General features: G+C 43.2%; 1 protein-coding gene across 1 annotated transcript in view; it reads right to left on the bottom strand.

Moving 5' to 3' along the window:
• Positions 1-2,542: 2,542 nt before the first annotated feature.
• The window catches only part of COLQ (collagen like tail subunit of asymmetric acetylcholinesterase), a 193,976-nt gene continuing 177,292 nt past the window's right edge, over positions 2,543-19,226 (bottom strand). Inside the window, exon 17 of the mRNA XM_029589208.1 lies at positions 2,543-4,673. Within this exon, the coding sequence (XP_029445068.1) occupies positions 4,604-4,673 (70 nt within the window). The 3' untranslated portion in view covers positions 2,543-4,603. The remainder of the gene's footprint in view (positions 4,674-19,226) is intronic.

Consider the following 19,226-nt stretch of genomic DNA (forward strand, 5'->3'; position numbering starts at 1 on the left):
TTTGCTTTTTTGACTGCTACAGCACACTGAGCTGACGATTTCAATGTATTATCCACTATGATGCCTAGATCTTTTTCCTGGGTGGTAACTCCTAATATGGAACCTAACAATATGTAACTACAGCAAGGGTTATTTTTCCCTATATGCATCATCTTGCACTTGTCCACACTAAATTTCATCTGCCATTTGGATGCCCAATCTTCCAGTCTTGCAAGATCCTCCAGCAATTTATCACAATCTGCTTGTGATTTGACTACTCTGAATAATTTTATATCATCTGCAAATTTGATTACCTCGCTCGTCATATTCCTTTCCAGATCATTTACATATATATTGAAAAGCACCGATCCAAGTACAGATCCCCGAGGCACTCCACTTTTATCCTTTTCCACTGAGAAAATTGACCATTTAATCCTACTCTGTATTTCCTGTCTTTTAACCAGTTTGTAATCCATGAAAAGACAACTTTATCTCATGACTTTTTAGTTTTCTTAGAAGCTTCTCATGAGGGACTTTGTCAAATACCTTCTAAAAATCCAAATACAGTACATCTACTGGTTTAACTTTATCCACATGTTTATTAACCCCTTCAAAAAAATGAAGCAGATTTGTGAGGCAAGACTTCACTTGGGTAAATCCTTGCTGTGTTCCATTAAACCATGTCTTTCTATATGCTCTGTGATTTTGATCTATAGAATAGTTTCCACTATTTTCCTGGCACTGAAGTCAGGCTCACTGGTCTATAGTTTCCTGGATCACTCCTGGAGCCCTTTTTAAATATTGGGGTTACATTAGCCACCCTCTACTTTTCAGATACAATGGATGATTTTAATGGCAGATTAAACATTTAACTAATAGATCTGAAATTTCATTTTTTAGTTCCTTCAGAACCCTGGGGTGCATACCATCTGGTCCAGGTGATTTGCTGTTTTTTAGTTTCTCAATCTAGCCTACTACATCTTCCAGGTTCACAGGGATTTGGTTCAGTTCATCTGACTCATCACCGTTGAAAACCATCTCCGGAACCGTTATCTCCCCAACATCCTCATTAGTAAACACAGAAGCAAAGAATTTAGTCTTTCTGCAATGGCCTTATCTTTCCTAAGAGCCCCTTTAACCTCTCGGTCATCTAATGGCCCAACCGACTCCCTCACAGGTTTCTTGCTTCGGATATATTTTAAAAGGTTTTTATTATAAGTTTTTGCCCCTGGGGCCAACTTCATTTCAAATTCTCTTAGTCTGTCTTATCAATGTTTTACACTTAACTTGACAATGTTTATGTGTTTTCTTATTTTCTTCAGTTGGATCCTTCCAAGTTTTGAAGGATGCTTTTTTTGGCTAAAATTCTTTCACCTCACCTTTTTATGCCGGTAATCATTTTGCCTTCCTTCCATCTTTCTTAATGCATAGAATACATCTGGACGTGCCTTACCTACCAACAGTACACAGTTTGGACTTGTTGTTTACTAGACATGCTATGAAAATCTGCTTATGTTAAATAGTACATGCAACCACTGACTTGCCCTATTTTCAGTCTGTCAGTTGCCCACAGCTCAGTCATGAGAATCCAAAACAGGTCCCCAATTTCTCTATTGCTCACCTTCCAGCCAAGGCTCATGATAGAAACAGCCATGGAACCCAGGATGAGATGATGGCTGCATCATTGGGCATCAGTCCAAGTGGGTGGAAGGAGGAAGCAGCAGCAGCAGTGGAGGCAAAAATTGGCCCACAGGGGCCAGAATGAAAGTAGCATGGGCACAGACAATGCAATGCTCTAAGGTAGGGGTGGGGATAGGGATGGGAGGGAGAGACAGAGAGATGCTGAAGAAAGGAGGAGGTAGGAGGAAGAGAAAGAGAGGCCTGAGGGAGGGGGTTAATGTGTGTGTCAGAGAAAGAAGCTGTGGGATTAAGAGAGGAGAAGATAGAGAAGCTGAGGGTAAGATATGGAGGCTGGGTGATAAGAATGAGGCTGAGAGTGGCAGGAGACAGAGAGGCTGGGTGTGGACACCATTTGTGATTTTTCTCTAAGGGGTTACTTAATTCTCTTCCTCCTCCTTCATGTAGCATTCCATTAAATATTAAATCCTGTCATTTTTGGTGGGCATTTTATCTAGCGAATTATAAATTCAGTGAAAATATGATACTATACAGTGTACAACTGGCATAATTAAACAATTAATATCCAGGAGGGGGGATGGAAGGGAATGATAAATGTCCCACATGCCCCAGCAGGCACTCATGCATTCACAAAGGGATCAACTCAGCCTTGTGCCTGCCATGTGGTATCTGAGCCTGACAAACATGAGGAACTTTTACGTAAATAATACCTTTGTGGCCCCTAAACAGCGTCTGAGATTCAGGGAGACAGCTTAGAATGTTTCCCCCTCGCTCAAGGGGCAATAGTTGTTATTAACCAAGTGGCTTTTACAGCTGCCCAGCACAGTTTAAATTTCAGGAACATTTTCCAATAAAGCAACTGTTTTAGCAGTTAGAAAAATGTTTGTGAAACACGAGCTCGTACATACAGTGAGAGGAGTCTAAACAAGGTAAATCATTTATTAAATGTTCTGCATACAAAAATTGGAAGGAAACTGCTAGTACACTACAGTTCAACTGATACATCTGGGCTGCAGACCAAATCAGGCTGGCATTCTTAACAGGGCAAAGAATATAGGTAAGAGTCACAGTTGGTAATAAATATTAACAGTCTATTTTTTCATCTCTGAATTCCAGTATTGTGGGCATGCAATTAAAGCAGATTTCTATCAGCACTTGGATTTAGAAAGATATATATTTATTATCTGTATACACATATGTAATAATATACCATAACATCCATCTTGTTCAGCTGATATAGCAGTATCGGTAGATAGGACAACCCATGGCTATGTTGATCCTGGCACATGTGTTTCATGCAGTTTGCATATTCATTTGTTCTTCTTGAACAGGAGCAGCATGTGGCCTCCCTTCCAGTGAATTCCTTATTAATCCTTGTAACCCCGGATCCTGTACATCACTGCACGTACCATTTGCTGTACGTATAGTTACGGACGCCTAGAAGAATGCCACAGGATACACTTGAGAGTTCCTTAAGAAATGCTCACTTTCCTATCTGTTAGCAAGCAAATGCAAAATTGCTTTAAAATGCTGTTGGAAGTAGCAAATTATTCCAGTTTTTCCCCCTCCGCGAAGTGAAACCTGACAGAGTCTATTTAAGTGGCATGTAAATCAAAGGAGAACTGGCATACATTTCTGCTGTTCAGCATACATGGAAATTTAAGAATTTGCAATGCAGATATAAAAATGGAGTCAGTGTTCAATGGGACTGAGCACCAAGCAGGATATGATTGGGAAGAACACTATCAGGTTAGCGGGCCAGGACACTAACAGGAACGGCATGTCAGAAATATTCACTGTAAATGAAGGAGGGAAATACAAATGGGTAAGGAGGAGAGACAGAGAGAGAAGGCAGAAGGGAGGCAAGAAGAGGAAAAATCGAAGGGGAAATAAAGTGGATAAAAGAGGAATATATAAGACAAGGTTAGGCAAAAGGAACGAGTTCTGGTTTTTGCATATAAACCAGTGGGCAAGTCCCAGCACAAACATCACAATGCAGATCCCGGCACAGGTTTTTGCCTTTTTTTTTTTTTCCAGGAACACTGAAAGGTTTTACGTGTAATCATGCTGTTGCTTCCAGTAACAGTGATGGCAGAGCGTGCAGTCATCCTGGCACCGACATGAATCGCTTTAGATGCTATTTCCCCCCTTCTACAGTCACCCTCCCCCCCACCATTTCATTTGTGGTTCTGTCTTATCCCAGCAGTCTCAGACATGAGGCCGATGCCACACGACAACTCATCATCCCGATCTGGCCCCTGTCCATGCCACTCGCCACCAGTTTTTGTTTTCTTCATCAGCGCTTCCAATTATTTATCCGCTCTTTTCCTTGATCTACCCTCGCTGTGCATTTTGTGCACCGGATGAACTGAATTAACTTGGGGAGCGATTTTGTCCATTCTGTTGCATGTCATTTGAAGCTAGCCTATAACTCATGCGGCTACAATTACAGTACGTACACATTTCACATTGTCGTAAGAGATCAAACAGTCTCCGTAAACACCGCACCCAGGATACGCTTCGTCTTTCTCTGAGAAAATCTAAATACCAACAACAATAACAAAAAAATCGGAAGAATTCACTTTTGTAATGTATAACAGTGCTAAGTCGAGGTATTATTGTTTTGTTCACACAATATTCCTGTTCGGTAAAATTCTGTTTCCCAGTTAGTTCTGTTGCATTTCCTTTTTCCTTTCTTAGTTTTGATAAGGAACTGTTTTCGGCCCGCAGGCACGTGTAAAACAAGTTGTACAGGCAAACACTGTTCAGCATGTTCTATTAAGACAGGATGCAGTGGTCCTAGTTTCTTCCAGTTAGACATAATTAAAACAAATCTCAAACAGCCATCAGCAGCAAGAGGAGATTTTTTTTTTTCTCACACATACTCTAGGTCGGTATATTGCCCAGTCTTGTCGGTTCTGCGCTAGCACCTGGTGGTGGTGTTGTTGTAACGCTGAGTGGGACGCCACCCACCTTCCGTCCCTCTTCATGTAAAGTACCGGCACTGTGTGGAGTCGATGTAACAGTAGGTCGTACACCGCAAATACCCATAGGACCTAAATCAGAGACAGAGAGAGCGTGTGTCAGAGGGGGAAGTGGGAGGCGCAAAGAGGGAAGGTTTAACAGCGCTCCGTGGAGGACCTTTCAAGGAATCCAAGGCTCCAGGCAGCCCCGTTGCTTCCGGGCGTGCTGCAGTATGAATTACACCTCCTACTCAATTACCAGCATTCAGACTTCATTAGTCTGACGAATTATCAGCATTATTCTCCGGGCAGTGTGAGGCTTCTACAGATAAGTCCCTTAAAGAGAGGTGATATAAGTATTTTCCATCTCTACTGGGGATAGAATAAGAAGTAATGGGCTTAAATAACAGCAGCAGGAGAAATTTAGGTTAGACTTTCCTTCAGCAATGGAACAAGTTATCTACAGAGGTGGTGGAACCCTCCATCCCTGAAGGTTTTGACACATATCTGTTTAGGTAGAGTGGATCCAGTCTGAAGGCCTGGAGAGGTCCCTTCTAGCCCCATTTTTCTTCTTCTTCTTCTTCTTTTTAACTTCTGCTTTTTTGAACTTCCAGCTCAATCGGAAACATGGCTGGGATCTTGGACCATGAGCCTTCATTCACAACTACCCAGGAGTTTTCCCCTAATTTATATTCTGTGCTCCTCCCCCCAATCTACCTTGTCTGGACATTGCAGCTACAGTTTTGGGCAAAGGGCCATGCACTAGGGCTCCTAGCAGAACCATTCAATCATGGGCCCTGAATCTGGCAACTAGGTATAATCTTTAAGTAATGACCATACCTCCCTCCCCTGGGACCTGTGAATACTGCCTCCACACAGTCCCCCATTCCCAACCCTAGCCCACCTGGAGAGCAGAAGGTCCAACTTGGGGATCAAACCTTCCGCAAGGCAGCCCATAGCACTGTCACTGTGCCACCTGACCAGCCATGGTGATGGCAGCTGTCTTCCTTCCCTGCCGAGGCCTAAGCACACAAATTCTGAGGTATGCTTGGACTAGACGAACCCTGATAGAAGGATGAGGGAGAGGGGAGAGTGGCAACTGAAGGGATGCACATGCACACCCTTCACATTCTATAGCCTGCGCCACTGGGACAGCTCCAGTGTTTCCTGGTTGTATTTGTTTTACAAAGCAAATAGGTGCTGCAAAAATATAACCAAAAAAAAAATCTATAATCGCCTACTCCATGTTTTTCATGTAGTCCACAAACAGTGACTAAACAATAAGATATCCAGTTGCAAATTATATTTTCTGAACCTAGACAAACTAATGTCTGTTTGCAACTAATATAACTTGGAGCCTGCCTCCTTTATGTGATCCCAAATTTTGAGGATGTGAAAGGTGCAGAGGAGGGGTTGGTCTTGTTGGATCTGACCCTTTTCTCGTGCAAACCTATCACATGCCAGGAAATGGCAAAAAAAAAAAAAAAGAAAAAAGATACTAAGCTCAATGTTTTTGAAATCAAAGGAAGAAGCCTATTTTTTCATTGTCAGCCAATGAGCAAAGTTTGTATAGGCCTTTTTCCTATGATGTATATTTTTTACAACCTTAGACCATAACTTTAAAACAAGTGTGTGTGTGTGTGTGTGTGTGTGTGTGTGTGTGCACCCATATACGCACAATTATGGGTGCGAGCACACATGCACTAGAATTTAAATCATTTGTGCACGTGCATGTGATTTTTATGTAAAATATGCCTAGGCGCGTATGTGTGCTCCTAATTTTAATCAGTTACATGAGAAAATGTAATTTGCATATTTTCCTTAAGGACTTGACTTTTAAACGTGCAAGTGAGCACATTTTATAACATGCATACGTGAAGGAAATTCCCAGTCTTACCAATTAGTCTACCAGTTTGCCCAGTCTATCTCTAGGTCACCCAGACCCCTCTGGATCTTCAGCCTGCACTCCCCCAGTTTACCCAGACCCCTAACCCAGTCAGTTTTTGGCTATAAAGAGCTTTATTCTCACTTACACCTGATAAAGAGCAGAAGTCAATATGTGCAGGTAACAACCCTATGTGCACTGCGTTTGCAGGTAATAAAAATGAGAAATTACTACTTACCTGATAATTTCCCTTTCTTTAGGACAGTCAGATGAATCCAGAACAAGTGGGTTATGCACCTCTACCAGCCTTTGGAGACGGAGCAAACTGACGTTATAGTATATATACTCCTGCAGCGATATCAGCCTGCCAGTATTTTCTTCAAAAGTAACTGTGGACAGACTAACAAAACGATTAAAGACAGATAACCATTTCAAAACTCGGCCAACAAGCAACACTGAACTTAGGCAAGCATGTATTAACACTAGTCTAGGGACTGGACTAACACTTACCAGTAATCCCTGTAACACATGGCCATGCAGGAGGACCACAATACAATCATTCGGTAGCCAAGGGAGGGAAGCTGGATTCATCTGACTGTCCTAAAGAAAAGGAAATTTTCAAGTAAGTAGTAATTTCTCATTTCTTAGCGTCTAATCAGATGACTCCAGAACAAGTGGGATGTACCAAAGCTACTCCCGAATAGGGCGGGAGGCTGCCCTCGGTCCAGTCAAAACCGCACGTGCAAAGGCTGCATCCTCCTGGGCCTGCACATCCAGACGATAATACCTGGAAAAAGTGTGTAAAGAGGACCATGTCGCAGCTCGGCAAATGTCAACGGGAGACAATTTCACTTCTGCCTATGACACTGCCTGAGCCCTAGTGGAATGAGCCCTGACCTGACTAGGTAACAGCTTCCCAGCATCAACGTATGCAGCCGTGACTACCTCCTTAATCCAGTGAGCTATTGTAGCCCGCGAGGCTGGCTCTCCCTGCCTAGTACCACCATGAAGGGCAAACAGGCGATCCGTCTTCCGTAAGGATACCTGACAATATGCCTCTTGACATCCAAGGGTCACAACAGACGAAAGTTCTCTACATCTCTCTCTCTATCCAGAGATAGCAGGGAGATGGACTGATTCAAGTGAAAGCCAGTGACTGTCTTCGGTAAAAAAGAAGGAACTGTACGCAGTTGTACTGTCCCTGGAGTCACCCGGAGGAATGGCTCCTGGCAAAACAAAGCCTGCAGCTCAGAAAATCTAAGCATAGAACAAATTGCCACAAGAAATACTGCTTTCAAGGTCAGCAACCACAAGGACAGGTTATACATCTGCCTAAACGTAGGGCCCGCTAAAAATTCCAACACCAAATTAAGAGTCCATAAGGGTACCAGAAACCGCAAAGGAGGACAAAGATATTTCACTCCTTTCAAGAAACAGGCCACATCAAGATGAGCCGACAAGGAACCACCATTCACTTGACCCCTGAAATAGGCAAGAACCGCTACTTGTATCTTTAAGGAATTGAGAGCCAAGCCTTTATTCAAGCCTTCCTACAAAAATTCCAAAATGAGCAGGATCTTAATTGAACAAGGAAGAGTACCTCGATCTTCACACCAGGCCTCAAACACTCACCAAACTCGCACATGGGCCAAGGAAGTGGAGAACTTTCTAGTTCTTAGCAAGGTGGAAATCACTGCCACCGAGTGTCCATGCTTCATCAAGCGAGCCCTTTCAAGGGCCATACTGTAAGACAAAATCGAGTCGGATGTTCGTGAAGAACAGGACCCTGCTGCAACAGATCCCTGTATGCTGGAAGTCGACCACGGTCTCCTGGGCCAAACTGGAGCAACCAAGAGCACCATTCCTCTGTGGTGCTCGATCCTTTGGACTATTCTGTCTAACACAGGCCGAGGAAAGGCATACAGTAACTTGTCTTCCGGCCACTCCTGCACCAAGATATCGATCCCCAAGGACTTTGGATCTCTCCTACGACTGAGAATTGCAGAACTTTCACATTGCAAGAAGTTGCCAGCAGATCTAGGAACAGGAGACCCCAGCGATCCAGAATCAGCTGAAATGCCTCATCAGACAATGCCCATTCTCCTGGGTCCAGACTCTCCCTGCTGAGAAAGTCTGTTCTTCCATTGTCTTTTCCTGCTATGTGCAAGGCTGAGATCATCTGGAGATGCCCTTCTGCCCATTCCATAAGTTGATCTATTTCCTGTGACACTTGCTGGATCTTGGTTCCCCCCTACCAATTGATATAAGCCACAGTAATTGCATTGTCTGACATTATCCGGACTGATCACTCCTGCAGCCTGTCGCTGAACCGCAAACATGCCACTCGGACTACCCTGGCTTCCAGTCGATTGATATTCCAGAGAAACTCTTCTGCATTCTAGGACCCTTGGACCGTCAGCTCCCGACAGTGAGCTCCCCAACCAAGGAGGCTCGCATCTGTTTTCAGTACTAGCCAGACCGGTGGTGCTAGGTAAACTCCCTTCTTTAGATAATTCATCTGCAGCCACCACTGCATTTGGGAGGAGACCTTCATCAGCAGGTGGAAGCCAAATTGAATAATCCTGAGACTGCGGGTTCCACTGAGACAGCAGGGTGCACTGAAGAGGACGCATATGTGCCTCGCCCGTGTATCACTTCCAGGGTTGCTGCCATTAAGCCAAGTACTTGCAGGTAGGACCATATGGTCGGGCACAAAGTGTTCATCAAGAGGCGGAACTGTGTCAGCAACTTCTGAATTTGAGCTTCCAGCAGGAAAATCTTGCCCTGCTTCATGTCAAATCGATCCTTGAGGTATTCCAAAGACTGAGCAGGCTGAAAGCTGCTCTTGGCCAGGTTCACCACCCAGCTGAGCTCCTGCAACAGGGAAATCACCTTGTGAGTCACCAGGTGGCTCTCTTCCAGCGATTTGGCTTGAAACAGCTAGTCATCCAAATACGCCCTAAGGTGGCACAAAGGTTTAAAAGCGCATCTTTAATCAGCTATCTCTGAGAGGTGAAGAAGCACCTGGTGGCTCATTGGACTAGGAATATGATTCTAACTTTGGGTGCAAGAGGTCCTGGATTCAAATCCCAGATAAGCCCTTCACTTTACATAGCTGCAGCCTCTGTGGTGGTGCCTCAAATCTCCACTGGGTGAAGAGAGTGGTAGATCAGGCACTAGTCAAGCTTTGCCTCACAAATCTCCTACATTTTTTTGAAGGGGTGAATAAACATGTGGACAAAGGTGAATCAGTAGATGTGGTATATTTGGATTTCCAGAAGGCATTCAACAAAGTCCCACATGAGAGGCTTCTAAGAAACTAAAAAGTCATGGGATGGGAGGCAATGTCCTTTTGTGGATTGCAAGTTGGTTAAAAGACAGGAAACAGACAGTAGGATTAATTGGTCAGTTTTCACAATGGAAAAAGGTAAACAGTGGAGTGCCTCAGGGATTTGTACTTGGACCGGTGCTTTATATATTTATAAATGATCTGGAAGGGGGTACAACGAGTGAGGTGATCAAATTTGCGGATGACACAAAATTATGCAGAATAGTTAATTCTCAAGTGGATTGTGAGGAATTGCAAGAGGACCTTGTGAGACTGGAAGATTGGGCTTCCAAATGGCAGATGAAGTTTAACGTGGACAAGTGCAAAGTGATGCATATAGGGAAAAATAACCCTTGCTTAGTTACACAATGTTAGGTTCTATCTTAGGAGTTACCACCCAGGAAAGAGATCTAGGCGTCATAGTGGATAATACATTGAAATCGTCGGCCCAGTGTGCTGAGGCGATCAAAAAAGCAAACAGAATATTAGGAATTATTAGGAAGGGAATGGAAAATAAAACGGAGGATGTCATAATGCCTCTGTATCGCTCCATGGTAAAACCACACCTTGGATAGTGTGTGCAGTTCTGGTCACCGCATCTCAAAAAGGATATAGCTACACTGGAGAAAGTGCAGAGAAGGGTGACCATAATGATTTGGGGCATGGAACGGCTGCCCTTTGAGGAAAGGCTAAAAAAGTTAGGACTGTTCATTTTGGTGAAGAGATGACTAAGGGGGGATATGATAAAAGTCTATAAAATCATGAAAGGACGTGAACAAGTTAATGTAAATCGGTTATTTACTCTCTCAGATAATAGAAGGACCAGGGGGCAATCCATGAAGTTAGCAAGTAGCTCATTTAAAACAAATCGAAGAAAATTCTTTTTCACTCAGCACATAGTTAAACTCTGGAATTCACTGCCAGGGGATGTGATTTCAGCAGTTAGTGTTACTGGGTTTAAAAAAGGTTTGGATAAATTCCTAGCGATTGAATCCAGAAACTGTTATTACAGTAATTAATAACCAATAGTAGCTTGTGATCTATCTAATGTTTGGGTACCAGTGCCTGCTTCTTCTGCGGGGAGGGCCGGGGAGACTCCATGAACACGTCCCTAGGAACACTGCGAAACTCCAGCACATATCCTTCTCGTATCACCTCCAAGACCCATTGATACGATGTGATCTCGACCCACCTCTGATAGAAGAGTGCCTCAGGGATCTGTACTTGGACCAGTGCTTTTCAATATATATATAAATGATCTGGAAAGAAATACAATGAGTGAGGTTATCAAATTTGCAGATGATACAAAATTATTCAGAGTAGTTAAATCACAAGCAGACTGTGATACATTGCAGGAGGACCTTGCAAGACTTGAAGATTGGGCATCCAAATGGCAGATGAAATTTAATGTGGACAAGTGCAAGGTGTTGCATATAGGGAAAAATAACCCTTGCTGTAGTTACACGTTGTTAGGTTCCATATTAGGAGCTACCACCCAGGAAAAAGATCTAGGCATCATAGTGGATAATACTTTAAAATCGTCAGCTCAGTGTGCTGCAGCAGTCAAAAAAGCAAACAGAATGTTAGGAATTATTAGGAAGGGAATGGTTAATAAAACGGAAAATGTCATAATGCCTCTATATCGCTCCATGGTGAGACCACACCTTGAATACTGTGTACAATTCTGGTCGCCGCATCTCAAAAAAGATATAGTTGTGATGGAGAAGGTACAGAGAAGGGCAACCAAAATGATAAAGGGGATGGAACAGCTTCCCTATGAGGAAAGGCTGAAAAGATTAGGGCTGTTCAGCTTGGAGAAGAGACGGCTGAGGGGGGATATGATAGAGGTCTTTAAGATCATGAGAGGTCTTGAACGAGTAGATGTGACTCGGTTATATACACTTTTGAATAATAGAAGGACTAGGGTGCATTCCATGAAGTTAGCAAGTAGCACATTTAAGACTAATTGGAGAAAATTCTTTTTCACTCAACGCACAATAAAGCTCTGGAATTTGTTGCCAGAGGATGTGGTTAGTGCAGTTAGTGTAGCTGGGCTCAAAAAAGGTTTGGATAAGTTCTTGGAGGAGAAGTCCATTAACTGCTATTAATCAAGTTTACTTAGGGAATAGCCACTGCTATTAATTGCATCAGTAGCATGGGATCTTCTTAGTGTTTGGGTAATTGCCAGGTTCTTGTGGCCTGGTTTGGTCTCTGTTGGAAACAGGATGCTGGGCTTGATGGACCCTTGGTCTGACCCAACATGGCAATTTCTTATGTTCTTATCTCCTGTTCCCAAGGATGGGTCGGCAAACCTTCATTGTGAAGAACTGGAGGTTCCACTACCCGATCCTGAGCCCCTTCTGAGTTGTTTGGGATGAAAAGACTGATACCTACCAAGGGGTCGAGTCCTCTGAAAGGTCGCGCCATTATAGGGTCGAAAACGTTTGGATCCTCTAGCACGACCTCTCATGTTAAAGGAGCGCGGCATCTTCTTCTTATCCTCTGGTAAACAAGGAACTCATTATTCGCCCCATTTACTGGCCAGTTTCTCCAACTCGCTCCCAAATAAAAGTGAGCCTTTAAAGTGCAATTTGGTGAGGTTAGTCTTGGAGGTCACATTGGACGACCAATTTCTCAGCCATAACTGATGCCTGGCCGCTACTATCAAAGCCACCCCTCTGGCCAAAGTGCGACCAAATCACAACCTGCATCTGCCTAGAAGGCAGCAGCTGGTTCTATATTTACCCTGGAGTTCACCACAGAATCATCGATGTCTTGGGAGAGAAGCAAACAAGAGTGAGCCACCAAGGAACAACAAGAAGCGATTTGCAAGGTCATTGACACTGCTTCAAATGCTTTCTTAAAGTTAGTCTGAATCCTTTTGTCATGACTATCCTTCAAGGCCGCTCCTCCTTCCACAGGAATAGTGGTCCGCTTGGAGACCGCATACACAAGTGCATCTACTTTTGGAAAACGTAAACTCTCTTACCATTGGATCCAGAGGGTACAGGCCTTTTAAACCTGAATCCCTTTGAAACTAGCCTCTGGGGTGTCTCACTCAAGATCAATCAATTCTTGAATGGCCGCTATCACAGGGAAAAAACAAGAGGCTTTACGCAAGGAAATCAAAATGGGATTTTTCTTTGGCTCAGACATGGAATCTGACCCAGGAATCCAAAGTATTTTCAAGGTCTGGGAAATCAGAGCTGGCAGTTCATCTCTATGAAAGAAGCATAACATAGTCTTAAATGGTTCTAGTCCAGGAGGAATTTCACCATCCTCAAAAGAGAAAAACTGTTGCACAATTGCAGCTATCTGGTTTAGGGGGACGTCATCATCTTTACCATCTGGATCTCTATTGAGCAGTTCTGTTGCCATTCTAGGAGTACTCCTGCACTTAACATCAGGTCCAGGCAAGGTTCCTACTTGTGACTCTGCCTTGGGCATATTGGACAGGGCTGAGGTCTGCATCTTATGAAAAGATTGCAATCTCTGGAAAAATTCTACCCATGAAAATGTAGAAGTATCCATACCAGGAGGTACCTGAGGCATACTCACTGAGCCATCATCCCCTGCTGATGAACCAGTTAGGGGAGTTCCAAAATCAGGTACCCCCTGATTCATCTCTATCCAGACCTACATCGGCTGGGATGAATCAGGCTTAGTGAAATCAGAGTAAGATAATTCTCGCTGAGCCTCCAAACAGCGCTGGCACAAGTTAGCAGGCACTCCTGGCTGAGATGCCTGAATATGACAGGCAGTGCAAAGAGAAAGATGCTTAGGTTTCTTAGGTATAAGAACATAAGAACATGCCATAATGGGTCAGACCAAGGGTCCATCAAGCCCAGCACCCTGTTTCCAACAGTGGCCAATCCAGGCCATAAGAACCTGGCAAGTACCCAAAAACTAAGTCTATTCCATGTTACCTTTGCTAGTAATAGCGGTGATTATTATCTAAGTCAACTTAATTAATAGCAGGCAATGGACTTCTCCTCCAAGAACTTATCCAATCCTTTTTTAAACACAGCTATACTAACTGCACTAACCACTAACCATAACAAATTCCAGAGTTTAATTGTGCGTTGAGTGAAAAAGAACTTTCTCCGATTAGTTTTAAATGTGCCACATGCTAACTTCATGGAGTGCCCCCTAGTTTTTCTATTATCCGAAAGATTAAATAACCGATTCACATCTACCCGTTCTAGACCTCTCATGATTTTAAACACCTCTATCATATCCCCCCTCAGCCATCTCTTCTCCAAGCTGAAAAGTCCTAACCTCTTTAGTCTTTCCTCATAGGGGAGCTGTTCCATTCCCTTTATCATTTTGGTCACCCTTCTCTGTACCTTCTACATCGCAATTATATCTTTTTTGAGATGCGGCGACCAGAATTGTACACAGTATTCAAGGTGCGGTCTCACCATGGAGCGATACAGAGGCATTATGACATTTTCCGTTTTATTCACCATTCCCTTTCCAATAATTCCCAACATTCTGTTTGCTTTTTTGACTGCCGCAGCACACTGAACCAATGATTTCAATGTGTTATCCACTATGATGCCTAGATCTCTTTCTTGGGTAATAGCACCTAATATGGAACCTAACATTGTGTAGCTATAGCATGGCTTATTTTTCCCTATATGCATCACCTCGCACTTGTCCACATTAAATTTCATCTGCCATTTTGATGCCCAATTTTCCAACCTCACAAGGTCTTCCTGCAATTTATCACAATCTGCTTGTGATTTAACTACTCTGAACAATTTTGTATCATCTGCAAATTTGATTACCTCACTTGTCGTATTTCTTTCCAAATCATTTATAAATATATTGAAAAGTAAGGGTCCCAATAAAGATACCTGAGGCACTCCACTACCCACTTCCTTACACTGAGAAAATTGTCCATTTAATCCTACTCTCTGCTTCCTGTCTTTTACCCAGTTTGTAATCCACGAAAGGACATCGCCACCTATCCCATGACTTTTCATTTTTCCTAGAAGCCTCTCATGAGGAACTTTGTCAAATGCCTTCTGAAAATCCAAGTACACTACATCTACAGGTTCACCTTTATCCACATGTTTATTAACTCCTTCAAAAAGGTGAAGCAGATTTGTGAGGCAAGACTTGCCTTGGGTAAAGCCATGCTGACTTTGTTCCATTAAACCATGTCTTTCTATATGTTCTGTGATTTTGATGTTTAGAATACTTTCCACTATTTTTCCTGGCACTGAAGTCAGGCTAACCGGTCTGTAGTTTCCCGGATCACCCCTGGAGCCCTTTTTAAATATGGGGGTTACATTAGCTATCCTCCAGTCTTCAGGTACAATGGATGATTTTAATGACAGGTTACAAATTTTTACTAATAGGTCTGAAATTTCATTTTTTAGTTCCTTCAGAACTCTGGGGTGTATACCATCCGATCCAGGTGATTTACTACTCTTAAGTTTGTCATTCAGGTCTACCACATTTTCTAGGTTCATCATGATTTGGTTCAGTCCATCTGAATCATTACCCATGAAAACCTTCTCCAGTATGGGTACCTCTCCAACATCCTCTTCAGTAAACACCGAAGAAAAGAAATCATTTAATATTTCCGCGATGGCCTTATCTTCTCTAAGTGCCCCTTTAACCCCTCGATCATCTAACGGTCCAACTGACTCCCTCACAGGCATTCTGCTTTGGATATATTTAAAAATGTTTTTACTGTGAGTTTTTGCCTCTACGGCCAACTTCTTTTCAAATTCTCTCTTAGTCTGTCTTATCAATATCTTACTTTTAACTTGCCAACATTTATGCATTATCCTATTTTCTTCTGTTGGATCCTTCTTCCAATTTTTGAATGAAGATCTTTTGGCTAAAATAGCTTCTTTCACATCCCCTTTTAACCATGCCGGTAATCGTTTTGCCTTTTTTCCACCTTTCTTAATGTGTGGAATACATCTAGATTGTGCTTCTAGGATGGTATTTTTTTAACAATGACCATGCCTCTTGCACACTTTTTACTTTTGTAGCTGCTCCTTTCAGTTATTTTCTAACTATTTTTCTCATTTTATCAAAGTTTCCCTTTTGAAAGTTTAGCATGAGAGCAGTGGATTTGCTTACTGTCCCCCTTCCAGTCATTAAATGAAATTTGATTATATTATGATCACTATTGCCAAGCGGCCCCACCACCGTTACCTCTCTCACCAAATCCTGTTCTCCACTGAGAATTAGATATAAAATTGTTCCCTCTCTCATCAGTTCCTGAACCAATTGCTCCATAAAGCTATCATTTATTCAATTCAGGAACTTTATCTCTCTAGCGTGTCCCGATGATACATTTACCCAGTCAATATTGGGGTAATTGAAGTCTCAAAGTACACTGGTGCAGGATAAATTGTATCACCACCAAATATTCCAAAAGAACTTTTATTGCAGTTCAAAGCAGAATCAGGTGAAACAATGTTGAAATGGCAACTCCATAAATTAAAGAACACATAGTTTAGAGCGATCCCCCGACACGGACCGTGTTTCGCTAGGCTGCATCGGGAGGGACCAGCATGTACATTAAAGTCTAGAATATAAACAAATTAATATACAGTCATTTCATAAGGTGGTGAAAAATGGCCAAACAATTTCCAAGAGCAAACATACATACCTTCTCAGATATACAATGGAGCGCAAGCGCCCTCAAAACTGACAGCCATTTAAAGCTAAGGAAAGGCGCGAAAGCTGACACTCTCGCTTGAAATTTGGCTGCAGCAATCAACTCTGACAGCTCTCGCGAGAGTGTCACCCTGCCAGATTCCCCACATCCCATAACCTACCACGGAGTGGGATGAATGTTGGAACGGCACAACGAGCAGGAGACAGAGGGGAAGGAGGAAGCCCTACACAAAAAATCCTCTTTCTTTGTCTCTGTATTTTCTTTTTTTTTTTATAAACTTACCTGAGCTCAGCCTTACCTGGCTGAGTACAAAGATGGTCTCTGGCTGTAGGGGGAAAGGGCATGTGCCTTCACCGCCTCACTCAGCTTCCTGCACCCAATGCCTTTTAGCTGTTTAAACAGCTAAGTCCAAGCCAGCTGAAAACCAGCTACCGGACAAAGGCACACGCCTGAGGGAACATGGAAATCCCCTCCGGAATTCTCAACTGGGGGAGAGACCATTTGGTATCCCTGCAGGAGAGCGGGGCAAATTCATTTTCCTTATTTCTCCTTTTCAAATTAAGCAATCCCCAGTGGGGAGATGCACATCCACCATCTGCTGGAGATGGAGAATACTGGCAGGCCAACATCACTGCAGGGGAATATATGTGTGAATTGAACTAAAGAAAAAACATAGCTCCAATTTAGACACTTTTTTTCCTGACTTCTCTCTTGGTTGCTGCTTAAAATTTGGGCTGGCTGGCTAGGTGGAAAATATATTTGCTAGCTATTATTTTAAAGTCCAAATCTGTGATTCACTGGGGTACCCAGAGTACTGGTTTCTCCTAGATAGCTGGGGGAGGGGTGAAACTGTTGCACAACTGGAATTGTCTGATTTGGGGGCAGACTTTCTAAGCACATGCTGACCTGGATGGGACACCGACCAGAGGCATTTTATCAGAGTTATTTATTTATTATTATTTATTTATTTCTGCAATGGATAAGCTTAAAAATACATAATAAGCTAATTTTCTTCTAATTTTTCCTATATAAATTGCTTTTTTCACTGTGGATAGAGATTGTTCTTGTGTGGCAGGTAGGGTTGCCAACTTTCCGGTTTTGAACTGAACAGTCCAGTTTTCTGTTCACCTATACAGTGTCCGGTCAGAAGTACCGACACTAAAAATCTGTCTCCTGCGGCAGGCAGCTCCTTTCCCTTACAGCTCTGCACCACTTCCTGTTTACAGTCGGAGGAGGGGACTAAGCCAGAATGAACAGCAGAATGGAGCTGCAGCCCTGCCCTCTCTCCTCTCCCCGTGCTGTGATTGGTTGCTGTAGGGAGTGGGGGTGGGACCTCATCTGAGCACACTCTCTTTAGCAATTGCTCTGCAGCTCTTCCCCCACCTCCTCTCTCTTCTGTGATTGGAAGCCGTGGGGAGAGGGGATGGGAACACAGCTCAATCTCTCCCTCCTCTCGGCTGCTCAGAGAGGCACAGAGGAGGCAACAAAGATGGGATGGAAGAGAAAAATAAGAGGATGCACGGAATGGAGAAGGGGGAGGTATAGGCTGGGGGGGGGGTAGGGAGGGAGTTGCACAGGCTGGATTAGAGAGTCAGAGGTGCCACATGAAAGGAAGGGGAGAGAGGGGGCACAGGGAATGAAGGAGGGAAAGAGACAGAGGAGGACACAGGGACTGGAGGGACAGATGCAGAGGATGGCACAGGGGATGGAGTAGGGAGAGAGTCATAGGGCACAGGAGAGGTTGGAGGAAGAGAGTAGGGGCACAGGAGCTAAGGATGAAAAGACAAGAGGGCACAGAAGATAAGGGGAGAGAGAGGGGGCATGGGCCTGGAGGAGACAGGAAAAGAGACAAGGAAGGGCACAGGAGACAGGAGTGAGTGAGACAAGGGGCAGTGGGAGGGGAAAGAGAGACAGTTGAGGTACAAGGAATGAGGGAAAAGAGAGAAGACAGGAGCAGGGGACAAATATATGCAAAGTTTTGATAATTTCGGAAAGGAATGGGGCACCCCCTCTTCCCAGTCCTCAAGAGTCCAGTCATGGTCTATACAAATGTTGGTAACCCTAGTGGCAGATTTGGTGTTTTTTCAGTAGAGGTTTTAGTTTTATGCTTTCTTGTAAGATGTATGTGTGAATTGAACTAAAGAAAAAAAATAGCTCCAATTTAGACACTTTTTTTCTGACTTCTTTCTTGGTTGCTGCTTACATTTTGGGCTGGCTGGCTAGGTGGAAAATATATTTGCTAGCTATTATTTTAAAGTCCAAATCTGTGATTCACTGGGGTATCTCCTAGATAGTTGGGGGAGGGGTGAAACTGTTGCACAACTGGAGCTGTCTGGTATGGGGGCAGACTTTCTAAGCACAAGCTGACCTGGATGGGACACTGACCAGAGCCATTTTACCAGAGTTCTTCAATGGATAAGCTTAAAAATACATAATCTTACTGTTTAGTAATCTCAACTGTTTAGTTCCCACCCACCCCTGGGTTTACTTTTCTTAGATAGTCTTCCTTCCACTCCTAGTTAAATAGCTTCAATTACATCTTCTTCCATTACAAAGTTGTTCCTTACAGCTCAGATAATAATAACTTAAACTTAAATTGCTTGTAAAATTGATTTCAAATTCTACCTGTTCTTTACTAGCTAACGGGAATACGTTTAGTTGTTACTTCAAATACCTAATAAAAATCCTTGCTAGAGCCTACATTTTTCCTTACATTATTCATTTGATTTAAGAAAATAGTGATAATTTAACAAAATGTCTTTCATTCAGTGCAACAATTGTGGAGCT

The sequence above is a fragment of the Rhinatrema bivittatum genome, chromosome 2, assembly GCF_901001135.1.
Source record: "Rhinatrema bivittatum chromosome 2, aRhiBiv1.1, whole genome shotgun sequence".
Classification (NCBI taxonomy): Eukaryota; Metazoa; Chordata; class Amphibia; order Gymnophiona; family Rhinatrematidae; genus Rhinatrema; species Rhinatrema bivittatum.